Here is a 16,811-nt window from a genome sequence, read left to right as displayed (position 1 = left end):
AAGGGGAGGATTTTCGGGTCCGGACCGCCCTCCCCATTGAAATGTCTACATACTCAACGATTTAATAGTAAATAGTATAATAATAGTATATGGCGTATTTTAATTTCTCATTATCGGATAAAATGAAAATGTTGGACCCCCCCCCCCATTCCCCATAAAAAATTCTTGGGTACGCTTCTGAGTAGACCACAACGTACGAACCCCGATTTCAGGGGAAATCAACACAAGAACACGTGGACGGACAATGCGGCCCGGGGAGTCGGTCGGAGCGATCAACCGTCGTCGGTTAACGTAACGGATTTCGAAGTGCGTTACTTACACCAGAACACGGCGACGTAATCCTTTTCGTTCAGCACCCGTTCCAGCTGCTTGGCCGTCACCTCCTCGATGATGGGCTCGGCGTTGCCTTTTGCGGGCCGGTAAGCGGCGGCCGGTTGCTCCGACCCGGTGCCCGGCAAGTCTTTCTTGGCGGTCACGTGCTGCTGCTGGACCGCGATCACGATCAACGCGAACGCGACGAGCAGGCCCCGCCGCGCGATCCCGACACGGGCCATAACGGGCGAGAAGTTGGCCGGGCGACGGCGCGCGCGCGGTTACCGATCGATTCGAACGGATCGAACGCGATACGATCGCAACGGAACACGAATACGAGTGCAGCGGCTGCGGCGGCGGACGACGAGAACTGTTGGTGCGGTGTGTACGCGGGGTTTTTTTTTTTTCACGTTAATTTTTTATTTTTTATAACTTTTTTTTTTCGGTTTTTCTTTTTTTTTTCTTTTTTTTTTTTTTTTTTTATTTCTTTTTTTTTTCGGTTTTTTTTTTTTTTTTCTTTTTTTTTTTTTGTTTATGAACCGTACGAATCAGTTTTTTTTCGTTTTATCGACGCATTTACTGTCGTCCGCCTTACGGGTGTTTTTTCGGAACGGAAGAAGACTGACCAGCAGCCGCATGACTAGCTAACGCGCGCACTGTGCCTGGGCAATGATCCGCTCGGTAACCGCCGCTACAATCACTCCTACACCCGCGCGAGCTTTGCGAACAAGCTCGAACAGTGTTGTACGGCCGCCAAGACGCGTTCAATTTTAATATCTTTAACGCATTCAGACTGGCCCAGAGCTACGTTTTGATTCGTCAACCGTGCAGTAGTAGTATCAAGCAGGTAGTGGTTAGCAGTGGTACTACGGTGCAGCGGTTCATTTATTATTAAGTTCGATTTCTCGCTAATGGTTTTTCGTCGATAAAACAGTATCGATAAACATATTGAAAACAACCGAAGGGAACACCTAAACACTCGTACGCGGTTTCAATCAATATTTTAATTTACCGTTTGGCTTTTTGTTCGTCCGGCAGTGCAATTCATTTCAAACCACACGATCCCAATCCGTTGGCTTTGGTTTCGATCGAAACTAGTATATTTTACGTTACGTGGGTTGAGTTACTAATATCCTCAATGGTTTTATCTTGTTGAATGGTTAATAATCACCCAATGATGTACTTTAAAGGGTTAAATGTATATCCCCTTCAAAAAATGTTTAACCTATTTTAGCATTAATGCATTTAGGTACTTATTACTTATTAGCATTTAGGTACTTAAAAGTCGAACATAATTGTTCTTTAAATGGGTAGTATTATAATTAATAGTTAACTGGATTAATTCACTTATTACTCGTATACTAGTCCATCACCCGCCACCCTAAAAATATGGTGTGGTCATCCGTCGGTTATCAAATCCGCACACTTACCGTTCATAACCGCACATTTTACATCGTTCAATACTGCACATATTTATTCTATTGTTAAAACGAGAAATTTGAAAAGTCGATAGTTCAAAACCGCACACATTTGGTTAACATTTCCTTTCTCTCTGCACACTTTGCATGTACAGTTTACGTTGCCGGTTTCATATGAGTCCCACACAAAATCTTTTTTTTATCGTGAGATCTTTTTTTTTCTTTTGAATCATGACCGGGGTGGGAACCGCTTTCGCATTACTTCCACCTTTATTCTGAGACCTACTTGGGGTGATGTTACATAGAAAATCGGAGGATATTTTCGTTTTTAACTGTCCAAGCGATCAAGTGACCCCGCTCGGTCTCGAGGTGCACTCATGTTATTTTAGATAAATGTATACGTAATTGATATATATATATATATATATTAGGGTGGTCCTTATTTTTTTTTCTTAAGAATATTGTTGCGGTGACCCCTTAATTTTATTCTATGTTCTGAAAAAATATTTGTGGTAAAGTTTTAGCGTGATAAATCAACTCCTTCACGTGCCCCAAAGAGACTAAAGTTATATGAAAATGTGTGAATTTTCAGTTTTTTGAATATTTTCACTTAATTTTTAAAGTTATACAAAAATTATTAGAATCTTTATTGTAGCAATTAATGTTTTCTAAAAAAAAGGTATCTTCGTATATTGCATTAAAGTAGGTGGTTTTTCGTAAAATCAAGAATAACCATTCAAAGTTAACCCGCCATGAGTCGCATCATTGTGTGTAAACTATGTGGTCGCACACGGTCTTTTTGACCGTTCTCTTATATCTCATATCTTTTTTTAACATTTTGCATACAAATGCATTTATTAATGATATACAAAAATTTTACTTTATTTATTTATTATATTTTACAATAAAAATTGGTATTATACTATTATACTAGAGATTTAAGTGAAAATAAATTAAAAATAATTTGATTGAAAGAATATGTTTGAATATAATACAGTTTTAATATTATAATAAAACTAAATGATATCACCTGGCAGAATCACTAAGCCCCAAACCAGACAATATCGTCAAGCTCTGCCAATTCCTCACAAATACACACCTCATCAACCTCCTGTAACCAACCTGCACCAATCTATTTGTTTATTTTATGTATTAAGTTAAGTTAAAAAAAAAAAAAAAAATTGTAACGTCCAATGGCCATAGAAGCCGCGGATATATTATATAATAATAAAAAAAAAAACTAAATGAAAATATTACATGCTTCGAAAAAATAAGTAAATTACTCACAATGACTTATTAGTAAAATAATAAACTCACGGTATTTTAGACCGTGATGTGACTCATAGCTGGTTAAATATGAGGAAGATTGTTCGATTTTTAGTTTTTTTTACTTTTATTCTTTTTAAATATTAAATTACATAAAAATAGTCAATCAACACAAATTATAGCATACAATATTTTATACAAAATAAGATATATATTTTTGTAACTTAACTCTCTAATCAAGGAAGTTTAAACCAAAATATTATACGTAGTAACATAATAGGCATTTTATGTTTATCAACTTCAGTATTTATATAAAACTAACTATCTCTGTAGAAAAATATAAACCATTTAAATTATACTCGTAGATGTTTTCCATTAAATTATGTTAAATATTTTATTGTGCTTAAATGATTTGACATAGGTTGGTTTTTCTATATAAATAATCTTATCGCGATAAAAGTTGTAAAGACATATGTATTGTGCAGTACATTGTACTTGCGTCTTATTACTATCGAAGTATCGATGTTATTACGTGTTGGTTTGCTGTTCAGTAAACATGTCGTCTTAAAAACGTATAATTATTTTTTGAGTTTAGTACTTTTAATCATTTTAATAAAGTATGTCACGAAAACCAATATTTCTAGTCGGTTCGATGAAAAATCAAATAACTGGTGGAAAATTGCCTTCTAAGAGAGATTGTTTGAGCGTACTTTTCTATAATATGCGAATAGTTAATTTGAATTTACATGAAAGTACATATCTTGTTATTGATGAATGTCTGATATTTTGGAGAAAAGCACATATACCCACTCAGTATCGTTCAAACTGCATCATAAAATGTAAGAAATTATACGAAGATTTATGCAGTTTAGAAAAACATAAGACTCGAACAAGTGAATTATACAAAAATAGGGAAACTACATTTAATGAGGATTTAAATGATCTGTTTGACATCGCTGCAGCTAATGCATTAAATATAATTAAAAATAAAAAAGACGCGGTATTTTTGATTTTTTTAATGGTGGGTTTTTCTTAATTTCACGAAAAACCACTTTACCATAATTCATCATAATACTTTTTTTTTAGAAAATATTGATTGCTATAATAAAGATTCTTATGCATTTTTTATAACTGTAAAAATAAAATAAGTATATTCAAAAAATTTAAAATTCACCCTTTTTTATTGAACTTAAACCCTTTTGGGGCACGGGAAGGGGTTGAAGTATCGCGCTCAAACTATACAGTAATTATATTTTTATACCAAAGAACAAAATTTAGGGGTCATCGTAACAAAATATTAGAAAAAAAAATTAACCTCCATAGCTAAGGACCACCCTAATATATATATATATATATAAATTTGTGCGGTGTTAAACGGTTTAATTTAGCGAAAATATGTAGGATTAAGATATAAAAGTGTGCAGTTTTGAACGACGACCTGTTTTTGAAAGTGTGTGGTTATGAACGACGCCCGTGAACAGACTTGAAAACCGATTTCGGTGCCACTGCTCAAGAGTAGCTGTTAAATAGTTGGCCAACTGTTTTGAATTCGAATGGCAAAAAGAACACCAACAATTAAATTTATAGTATTGCAGACATGTGATAATTTATTTTACATCTTATTGTAAATTTTAAAAATGAAAACGTGTGTTACATGATTGCGTGTTCATTTCTGTTTACAAGTTAAATAACAAATGTTCATTGATATTAATTTAAATGTATTTTTAGTAATTTTTTTTTTAGAAAAAATATGAAATTATTAAATTTCTGTACGTATGTTTGTATCTATGAAATTAATAGAGTACTTATGTATGGAATATTATTATCGATCAGTGTTGAGTCTAGCTGAATATTTTTATGTTGTTTAAAAACATCATTATTATTCAAAATATATGTAAAATATATTCCTATAAAATATTAAATAGAAGTAATATTCTTCATTGTAACATTTTATTATACAGTTTTAAAAATAGATAATATTTGTACTGTATTTATAGTTTAATATCAATAATGTGAATCTATTCTTTTAAATAAAATTAAACAACAATATACATACCTACGAAATTAGAATTCATGGTGGATAAACTATTTATAATAAAAACTAAAACAATTTGATTCATTACGTAGTTCAAACTAGAGGCACTCTAGTTTATACTAATTACCTATAAATTCACTTAATATTGATTAAATATAACTATGAATTATAAACACTAATGATCATTAGGTATTCTGTTTACCGCTGATATTTTGGTATTAAAAGGTCAGATTATTCTTGGATCTAAATATACTTACTCTTAAATATACACTTTTAAACATTCCCACGCTAGTTTCAATTGTATTTAAAATGTAAAACGTTTACTTAAACTGTTTTGTTAGTAACGACAGGGCTAGGGACTTCATGTTCTAAAAAACCTAAAAATATGTATACATTTAAAATTAAAAAAATTAAAATATATAGTGGGTTGTACATAATACATTGTAAAACCCTTTTTTATTTTTATATCTAGATTATACTTACAAAATTATAAATTGGTTTTTATAGTAAAAAAACTTATGACAAATAATTATCTTAGGTTCAGGAAATTTATTTAAAATTATATTTTGTTTTATTATATATTTATTAAATTTAAATAGGTATTTGCATAAAAAATGGTCAAATATGCACTTAGAAATGAAAAATTGCCAAATAGTCAAAATATGCAACTACAAATGTAAATATAAACTATGGCTATGAAACAAATTTTTATATGACTTGGCTATGTTTTGAATGATTGTTGAAATACATGCAAACTCCTAGAAATTCTTAGCCCTAGACTAATATTGAACTAAATCAATGCTGTATATTTTTATTTACACTTTTGCTTACACTTTCCACCCTTCCCCCCAACAAATTAAGCACTGAATCCGCCACTGAATTATATAATAATATTAATTAAGTCAACCACTCATAGAGTTAAGGATGTACACAATAAAACAGATATTATATTTTTATAATAATTATATACATAACACCATACACGTCTAGTCATTTGTCTCACAAATACACAATAATATCTGTAATGCTGTAATGTTTACATATTTTGTAATTATAATTATTAAACTTAATAAGACGTACTTTAGTTAAAGGTAAAATAATAATTACGAGTACATTTTTTCGACAGGAAATCGTGTTTTTTCTTGCAGTCAGTCGAATCATAAAAATTTGATTTTTAAATAATGTTTTGTACAGTTTGTGAAGGTGATTTTTCTTTTTTATCTCTATTTTAATCACGTATAAAAGTATACACGACAAAAACATGTTACTTGCAAATAATTATGAGTTCATATTTGATAAGAAATGACTGCGAATACTTGATAAAAATAATATATATTATTGGAAATGTACAATATGATATGGAACAATATTTCGGACAATATTTGAGCACGGTAAACATAAAAAAGACAATTGTTTTATTAGTAACAAAAAGAGCAGAGAACTTGTAGTCCTAAAAAAACTCTAAATATACAAGCACGTGTGCATTTAAAAACCCTATAATATTCTCTAAAGATAGGTATGCTCTTATATTTTTTTAAAGCGATTTATTTATAAAATATATAAATCATTTCAATATTGGGTAACACTGAATCGTTTTTCATATCCAACTTTAACATCACAATACTTACAGTATAGAACTTAACAATTTTTCGAAAACACATTGACACTAAATTCCGATAAATAACTTTTAAACCGATTTTAAAAAGATTGCTTATCTTTAGACATTTGAATGTTAAAATAGTACACATAGACGAAAAGTTGACACGAATTACGAATAGATACACATACACAGACTGTAAAACTAAAATTAAATAACTAGAATATTAAATTATTTATAAACACTGACAAGTCTGTGTAATGAAATGTTTAGTATCGTTTATGGAATCGTTAACATCCTATCAGAAAATATATGATGTAAGCTACGTGTTTACTGTTTATAAATAAAATGAATCTAATTACCGATCCTGGAGACGCAATATTAAGAAAAACGTGCGTTTACAAATCCTCAACAACCATATTATATAATGAAAATTTAAAATTATTTTTTATTAGACAATAATTTGGTCGAATATCAGATGAAATAAGAACGTCAGTAGAAAACTATTGATGAAGTGATAAATTTTGAAATATGAACATACATACAATGGAAGAACCATGGCCTTAAAACAAAAATCTCAAAATGTGCATTTTGAAAATAATAAAATAAAATTTCAAGACTAGCTTTGTGAAAACATGAAACATATTTGTTTTATATTCTGCTATTTTAATGATTGTGCAATATGAATATACAATGTTAAAAGTCCTCTGCCCTAGTATAACAATTAAAATAGTTTTTTTTTATGTATAAAACATATTTTATATCAACTCTGATTAAGATACATAATCTTATAGTAATGTACTTTCATTGAATGAAAATTAAAAATGAACAACAATTTACTAATAAAATCGTGCTCCAGATTAGTTGCCACAGGAAGTTAAATTTTTATTTATTACAGAAAAATAATTGATATTTTTACATCAATCATCAGATATGACAATAGTTTGATTATAAAAATAAATCTTTTTATTTTTATTTTTTTTTTTTTGAATCATTGTACTCATATCTAAATATTTGAAAATTAAATCATAAATAAAACTCTCGAAGTAAGGTTGAAGTACACTTTACAATTTAAAAAAAATACAGAGTATTAAATTCAATATGAATTATAAAATAATCATGAGATATCAGTAAAATATTTAACTAATTTAATATTTATAAAATAAATAATGATAAAACAGTACGATGTCTTAGAAAATCAAGCAACATTGGTTTTAATAAATTATAAATGTTAAAACGAAAGTCTTCACAAAGAGATATACTGATTAAAATTAGTAATTATTAAATCAACAATACAAGTACAAGAAGACTTAGTTTTTTTTAATTCATCCATTTTATTTTTATTTTAATTTCTTAATGGTTTAATAAATATTATTTACTATTTTATTACACATTTTGATGTTTTTGAATTTTTTTAAGCATATAATGAAGTTTTATTGAGAATATTTTAAACCTTTATAAAACATATAATATGATGATTTGGAGCATAAACATCCGCTTTTTAGTAATTACTCATACACCAGACATTATAAGATACCTATTCAATAGTTGGTAACGTAATATTGAATACACATTACGTATAATAGAAGCCTAACATAATTGTATGATATCATCATATCTTTAACAAATTGTTTTATTCGTATTTATAGAACTATTCAGTACTTGCTAATATTATAATATTATAATAATAATATAATTCGCTTAATATAATTTAATAATGACAATTTTAAATTTTGAACAAATTTCATATTCGATTAGGTGATTTGAAGTTAAATGTATTTATTTTTTATGTTTTGTTTTTTAATTGCGCAATCTGTTAAAATATATTTTTAAAAGTGTAAAAATACAAGAGATAATTTATAAACAAGTAAATAATACGAAGTATAAATAAATTAAATTATAAGTAATCAAACGTATATTTAAACTTATAAATCATGAGTAAAAGTAATCAAATCTATTCAAATCAAAGATATATGGTTATTACATTTTAAGTCAGAAGATACATCTAAACTTCGCATAGTAGTTTAATCTCAAGCGAAAACCCATCAACCGTAAAGGAAACACAGTTTTATTATTTTTTTGATGAGAGAAAAAAAATATATTTGCATTTTTCGGAATTGAGAAACTATTTTTGAGGTACCATTCCAAAAGTTTAAGATCATGTTGAAGCAAAAAAGGGTCATCCATAAGATTTATTGGTAAATAAATTTTTAAATCTTCAGCGAATAATAGATATTTACATGAATTAAATATTAGACCAACATCGTTAATAAATATTATAAATAAAAAAAGAGATAAATGGTCACCCTAGGATACACCAGAAATAGCCACCTTACTATTTGACAAAACCTATCGATCATGACTCTAAAAGATCTATTTAATAAGTAAGAGGTGGACAATAATAATGAAGGATCATTAATACCGTGTTTTTTAAATGTATCATCAAAATACCATGGTCTACTGAATTAACGGCCTTTTTAAGATCTAAATAAATAAAATCTACCCGACTAACTTATTTTATAACATCAGTTAAATGAGAGTAAAAGATAATTGAATTATTTTCTGTGAATCTTAATTTTTAGGAGCCATGTTAAATGTTTACATTTAACTAACCTTAATTTTTGTTATTATTAATATTAATATTTCCTTTTTTTTTTAAATGTTAGCAAACATATTTTCAGAATCAATAGTTATTCTGTTCATAATTTACAATTTTTTAAATTTAAAATTATATGAATTATACGAACGAGTGTTAATTTATGTATATTGTTTCTTCATTTTAATACCTGAAATATCGTAGCATGAAAAATGTATTTTCTTTACAAATAATTACTAGTTTTTGTCAAACTATCTAAATCGTACATTTATGGTTTCTTCGGTATATTGGTATTTTGATATGGTTTTCATAGTTATATAATCACTCCCTCCTCTGAAGTACCTATATATACATATATATTTTAATATACACAGAAAGTGCATGAAAAATATAATCATTTCATTTCAGATATTGAATAGAAATAGGTCTTGAGATGACGTCTCAATCAAAAGTCAAAATTGCTATAATTGGCGCCGGACCGGTAAATATATAATACATTATTGAATTAAATTTACGTACTGCGTAACTTAAATTAAATTGGGAGTTCATAAGAGTTGTTTTTTAGGTCGGATCGTTGTGTGCTTGTTTTATGGCTGAATATGGTTATGACGTTACCATCTTTGAAAGTCGAACAGGTAAACTATACTTATCTTACAAAATATTAATCTACAATACTAATAATATATAAAAACTGACAACATAATTATTAAATGTAAATAAGTTTATAGTTTTAAAGTTTTATACTATTAAAAGTATTGATCTAGTTATAAATGTAATTTTTAAGACAATTTAGTCTATAAATAATTTAAGGTATATATAACATGTATAGTGGTTATAATTTATTGAATATTATAAATACCTGGTTAGGTTACATCCTTATTATAATTTACTATTGATCTTACAAGACTTGTAAAATAACACTTAGTGTTATCAAACATTTTGTCTGCGGTTCGGAAATTTTGTTTATTTATAAAGTAAAATAACCAACACTATAATTACAAAATGGCAATTTGACCTAAGCTATTGCAAATATTTTTAATCAAAATAACTAAAATTGTAACATTAATTTCCGTGTACCTTAAGTTTTTTTGGAAAGACCAAAGAATCGGTTGATAAATATATGAATTTACACTAGGTAATCTAGAAAATAAATAAATATAATAAATATAGAAATATAATCTAAAAAATGTGTTAAATTACATTATATACATATGTATTTAACATTTAAAAAATTCATAGTACTGTTTTTATTTATTTATTTATTATTTGTTATGCTAATTGATTATAGCTATTGCTAATTTTTATTAGAACATTACATTATTTACGAAAAAAATTAAGAAATAATTGGTATCTTCTTAGATTATAATTGTCAATGTGAACTATTAATATATGTTTTTTATAAAATACTACACATTTGTTCATAATATTTTTGAAAAAATATGTCTTATACATAATGAATAATATAAGAGATTATTGATTTCAAACTACTTGAAAAAATCCATCCATTGATATATTTATAAATCTTTGATTTTTTGATAAATATATTTAAAAGTTCTATAAACTTACTTTTTAAATACCATAATTAAATTAAATGTTTGATTATAATATCAAAATATATTTTATAAATTAAAATACATTCGTAAAATTAACAAGTAATTTTTTCTGTAAATTAAATTGTTTCGATAAAGTATCTCTCGATGAAAGAAAATATGTTTATGTTTTATTATTTTTTATAATTTATGAAATAACACTATTACAGACATTAGACTCATGCAAACCACAACTGGACGGTCCATAAATTTAGCATTGTCGGAAAGAGGCATAAAGGCTTTACAATTTGTCGGTCTCGATAATATTTTAATTGAAGAGCTCACGGAACCTATGCACGGCAGAATGATCCATTCTACTGATGGTCATAACTACAGCATTCCATATGATATTTTCAAAAAGAAGGTTACATTTTTTTAATATTATAATTGTTATTAAATGAAAAACCATACACATTATATATTTTATATTATACACAACGGTATAAGTAAATAAAATACTATGATTGCAATCATTTAAACATAGTGTGAATAACTTATTGTTTTTTAGTGTTTATATTCTATCAGCAGAAAGGAGCTGAATGGGGTTCTATTAACAAGTAAAATGTTGTCTTATTTGATAATAATTATTGCTAATAATAATGGATAAATAACAAAAATTTGTTTGTAGAGCTCGAAAAATATCCAAACGTGAAGTTAAACTTTTCTTACAAGCTCGTTGATATTGATTTTAGTTCAAAAAAATTAACATTTCAAACGTAAATATAAAACAATTTAACATCGAGTTATTAATTTGAATAACTGAATATATATTTTAGAGTGGAAAATCAACAAGTAATCATCTTACCTGATATCGTTTTTGGATGCGACGGAGCTCATTCCATTGTTCGACAACATATGATTCGTCTGCCTATGTTTAATTATTCCCAGTCGTACATAAATCACGGTTATTTTGAAATTAATTTACCAAACACAAAAGAAGTAAAGAACCTCAAATTTAAAAATTTCTAAATTACATTTCATAATGTAATCACCATTATTATAATATCATCAATGCCTTTTAGAATGTTTTAACTCCTGGACATCTTCATATTTGGCCAAGAGGTACATTCATGTTGATAGCATTACCAAATAAAGATAGCTTTTGGACTTGCACTTTATTCATGCCAATGGATAAGTTTCCATTGATATTAGAATCTGGAAAAGAAGAGATTTTAAGTTTTTTCAATAAACACTTTAAGGACTTTGTGAATTTGATTGACCCAGAAAATTTAATTCGCCAAGTGATAAGTGGAAAAGCACGAACTCTTATTTCTATTAAAGTATATCCATAAATATAATATACATATATATCCTTTAAGTCAAACTTTTAAAAGTTTAATTTTTTAAGTAATATATTAAATTTAATAGTGTAACCCGTACCACGTTAATGATAGCTTTTTGTTGATGGGAGATGCAGCGCACGCTATCGTACCTTTTTATGGACAAGGAATGAATGCCGTAAGTATAAAAAACCTAAAAAATATATATGCTGAAAAGTTATATATGTGAGAGTGATGTGCTAGTTATCTAGTCAAAATTATAATTACATTATTCATGTGACGCGATGAATACATGATGTAATAAATTATTTACAAAACATTTTCTTATAAGAATTTTTCATAATAATTCTTATTATATATTTATTTATTTATCATTCATAATAAAATTTAATACCGTAACATATTTAAAAAACATCATTATTGATCTAGTTAAATATAGTATACATTTGAACAGAAAATAATAGAGGTTTTTTTTTTTTTTTTTTTTTATTATAAATCCGTGGATTTGTTTGTTATAGCCCTCCATGCTTCTCTATCATAAGACAATTCCTTCAGGTCTTTGTAATTTCATTTATTCATATCCTGCATTATCTGTATCATGTATTCTGCCATTGGTTTTCCTCTTGCAATGTGTCTTTCAACATTTATTGAGTTTATTATCCAAGTTTCGGATCCAAAGAGCGCTACACTCCATATATAACTTTTTAGGAATTTCTTCCTTATTTCCAGGCTAACGCTATTGGTAGTTAGTATGTGGCTTTTGTCTTGAAAAGGACTTTTCGCTTGTGCTATCCTGCATCTTATATTGGTTTTGCTGCGGCCATCCTCTGTTATAATGCTTCCTAGGTATGTAAATTGGTGTACTTGGCTTATTTTTTCATTGTCAATGTTTATGTTGAGTTGGATCGGATTAGATTTACTGCATATTATAACTTTCGTTTTCTTTTTGTTGAGTTGAATTCCATACTTATTTTTTAATATTCTATTTATTGCTATTATGGTATTTTGTAAGTCATCTTAATTTCCTGCACAGAAAGCTATATCGTCCGCAAATCTTAAGGCATTGACTATTGTTCATTTAGTAGTGCTTATCAAATATTTATTACATTTATTTATATTTCTTAGGGTTTTGAAGACTGTACTATATTGAATCAACTTCTCAATGAATATGACCATGATTTAAAAACTGTTCTGAGAATGTTTTCATTAAGAAGAATTGAAGATGCAGAAGCAATCAGTGATTTAGCTCTTTACAACTATATCGAAGTAATAATATTTTTGTATTTTATCATCTAATATATTTAAATTTTCATGAGAAATCATAAATTAATTTTTGTTTAAAAAGATTTGGATACATTTTAAGATCGATATTTAAGTACCGGATAGAAATATTTTTATTTAAAAAAAAAATAATAAGTTTAGTATTTTTATATATTTTTATTTTTAGAATGTCAAGGCAATAAAGTTTTAAATTGCTACAATGTCATAAAATCCAAAAATACACTACTGCAAATGCGTGAATTGTTAAATATATTGAGTTTTCTATTAAATAAAATAACTACAAATTTTAATCAATAGAGCTACACTATAAATAGTGTAATTACTATATGTATATAAACTGCATTTGTAAATAATTAATTATATATGTGTAATTAATTGGCACGATATTAGAAATTTTAAAATATTAATGAATAATTAATACTATCAGAATAAATGTAATATAATAGATTATGCTTATATTCGCAAGCAAATTTTGATGGGCTAAATCAAGCTTAAATATTTCTTTAATGTCTGTAGTTTTTGCTTTTTCTATTACTCGTTAAATTGATACCACATTTTTTGGTATTTCTATAGAACCTATAATAAATAAATTTATAAATTAAATATTTAATATAGAAGTACAATTGTATCACAAATAATACCCCTATTTTTAATTTTGCAGATTAATTTAAGTATTATCCATTTAATAACCCAAGACCAGCTTATAAAATCCAATTTGAATTTTAAAAATAATGAGTTATACATTTTAAAATTTAGATATATATATGAAACAATTTTTCAAAGTCTTCTCTCAATTAATAGTTGAATTGAATAACTTTAAAATTAGAATAGTATTATTTAATCAAGCAATCCTAAAAAAATACTAATAGAACTCTGATTATATCAGTTTTTATATTAAAAATGTGGTTATATTGTATACGTTTCCCAAAAATACAGTAAGTTAAAAGAAACATATTGTTTCGAATTTAAATTATACCAGTGGATGTCCAAACTTTTTTCCTTGGCGGGGCCACTTTAGTAAACAATTATCTTAGAGTGGGTCACCAAATATTTAAGTACGAATAATATAAATATTAATCTTATAATATTATTTTATTACACATAGAAGGTATACAATATACATGTAGTTAAATATTGAATATGTTTTCAAATATTTAATTTATTACTGTAAAGAGTACAGATCAAGGGTGCCCATATGGGGGGGGGCAAGGGAGGGACATGCCCCCCTGGAAAATGTCAAAAATCTTTGAAAATTGTTTACTATGATCAGAATATATTTATTTAAATGGAATTTAAAAATTTAATTTAATATATGAAAATCTATAATTTATTTATAAAAAATCTATTTATTTAGTTTAAAAAATCAGGTTATCAGCTATAAATAACTATACGCTTTCTCGTTTCTATTCTATGAATAATTATCAATTCTTAAAATATTGTGCATTTCCAGAAATGCGGTATGTATATGTGTGTGTGTGTACACCACCATAATACTTATATAATATTTGTAAATTAATATTTTAATAAATATAACTAATGTTTTAAGTGTCAAATTTATATTATTAATTAAATAAAAATTTGAATAAATTACTTTTATGGTAAATTGGTTAAATAATTATTATTTTATAGTCTTCCAGTTTGATATATATATAATGTAATAGTATAATGTAAAATTGTAAATCCGTTCCTATATCGTGGGTCATTCCTATTTATGAATAGATTGATAAATTTTTATTGTGCACGAGTTATATCGTAAAATTTCTATTGAAAAATGCTTGAAAATAAAATGAATACGTTTTTAAAAAAATCGTATTTTATAGTTATTTTACTTTTTTTTTTAATAATTTGTTTCATTCAAAAAACATTTTAGTAGGCTAAATGTGGTCAGTGGGCCACGGTTTGGGCACCACTGAATAATAATGTCATAATTTACATTTATATTGGATTTTCTATACTTGTAAATAAACATTTCGTAATGCCTATAAAAAGAAAGATCCTAATTAAAATAATAATGATTAATGCTTATGAGTAAGGCTCGGAAGTTGATGTATTTTGCATTTTTTTTCGAACTTTTTAGAAGATAGCTATTCTGGCCACAAATGTGTTTCATTAGCATGTAAATCCAAATAACTAATTTTTATTTTGCATTTTCTTGCATTTTTTGATGTTTGTTACTTTTTAAGTCATTTTTTGACATTTTTAGGTGATTTTTCCACATTTTTAGTCATTTTTTTCTGATTTCACACTAGTTCATTTCTTATTGTTTCTTATCGACCATTATGCCGATAACTTAAGACTTGTCCGATATTATCTCGTCGATTACAGTGGTCGCTCCATTGTCATGTTATAGTGAATAATACTTATACTAAATTTTATTATTTTTTCGTAATATTTTCGAAATGGCAAAAATTGAAACGTCGGTTAGTGCTCATCTGCATCTCCCAATCACTTCAGTGGAGAGAAATTTTTCCAAATATAAATATTTATAAACAGATAACCTTCATTGATTAACTTTTGATAACATAAAATACGCTCTAATCACACAATACAATGATTTTGATTTTTGGGTAATTTGTAAGCTTTAATAAATTTTTATAGAATGTTATAGTAAAATAGAATAAAATATTTAAAAAAAATGTATTTTCATTAATTTATAACAAATATTTGTAATTATTTAGGTCATTTTTTAAGGACATTTTTTGTCATTTTTATGTCATATTTGCATCTTTTTTGGTCATTTTTTAATGTTTTTAAGGTCATCAACTTCCGAGCACTAATTATGAGTTATACTATTATAATATTTCGGCAGAATATTTAGATGAGTTAATTAAACTATCAAGAAAAAAAAAGTATACTTACTGTACTTTTAACATTATTTTTAATCAATTATTCTAATACTAACTTCTTCATTTTTAATTAATAGATGCGAGATTTAGTTACTCGAAAAAGTTTTTTGTGGCGGAAAAAAATTGATAAAATATTATATAAATGGTTTCCTCAAAAATGGATTCCACTTCATAGTTTAGTTTCTTTTACAACAATCGGATACAAACAATGTAAGCTAATAAATCAATGGCAAGATCAAGTAAGCAAATATAATATACAATTTATTACTAAGAAGTATTATGAATCAACTTAAAATAGATTAAATCAGATTTTATTAATCTACATAAATTATTTAATATTATAAATACATTTACATGTACCTATAACAACTCTTGAATTTGGGATTTTTTGAATAATATTTTACTATTTTTGTTTTGCAGGTCATATTTAGAATGTTAATTTTATTTTCATTGTTCATCGGAATCACGCTATTTATTGTTCTTACTTCAATAATATTAAAATGATTGCAATAATAATCATTGTACACGAGTACAATAAAAACCATTTCAAACTGTAAAAGATTTATTAATAAATGTTTTATAAGTGCTCTC

The 16,811-nt window shown here is 26.8% G+C and overlaps 2 protein-coding genes across 3 annotated transcripts in view; one reads left to right on the top strand and one right to left on the bottom strand.

The window, feature by feature from the left end:
- The window catches only part of LOC112690497, a 21,955-nt gene extending 21,175 nt beyond the window's left edge, over nt 1-780 (bottom strand). For both annotated transcript variants that reach the window (XM_025564514.1, XM_025564515.1), the window contains exon 1: nt 320-780. In XM_025564514.1, the coding sequence (XP_025420299.1) occupies nt 320-554 (235 nt within the window). In that variant the 5' untranslated portion in view covers nt 555-780. The remainder of the gene's footprint in view (nt 1-319) is intronic.
- The window catches only part of LOC112690499 (kynurenine 3-monooxygenase), a 19,014-nt gene extending 2,203 nt beyond the window's left edge, over nt 1-16,811 (top strand). Inside the window, exons 2-12 of the mRNA XM_025564516.1 lie at nt 9,633-9,705; nt 9,790-9,859; nt 10,984-11,177; nt 11,322-11,370; nt 11,442-11,529; nt 11,590-11,752; nt 11,836-12,093; nt 12,182-12,271; nt 13,219-13,359; nt 16,298-16,459; nt 16,641-16,811. Coding sequence (XP_025420301.1) covers nt 9,658-9,705; nt 9,790-9,859; nt 10,984-11,177; nt 11,322-11,370; nt 11,442-11,529; nt 11,590-11,752; nt 11,836-12,093; nt 12,182-12,271; nt 13,219-13,359; nt 16,298-16,459; nt 16,641-16,724 — 1,347 coding nt within the window. The 5' untranslated portion in view covers nt 9,633-9,657 and the 3' untranslated portion in view covers nt 16,725-16,811. The remainder of the gene's footprint in view (nt 1-9,632; nt 9,706-9,789; nt 9,860-10,983; nt 11,178-11,321; nt 11,371-11,441; nt 11,530-11,589; nt 11,753-11,835; nt 12,094-12,181; nt 12,272-13,218; nt 13,360-16,297; nt 16,460-16,640) is intronic.

The sequence above is a fragment of the Sipha flava genome, unplaced genomic scaffold (genome assembly GCF_003268045.1).
Source record: "Sipha flava isolate LNK unplaced genomic scaffold, YSA_version1 507_pilon_pilon, whole genome shotgun sequence".
NCBI classification, from domain to species: domain Eukaryota; kingdom Metazoa; phylum Arthropoda; class Insecta; order Hemiptera; family Aphididae; genus Sipha; species Sipha flava.
This window is presented reverse-complemented; position numbering and strand designations above follow the sequence as displayed.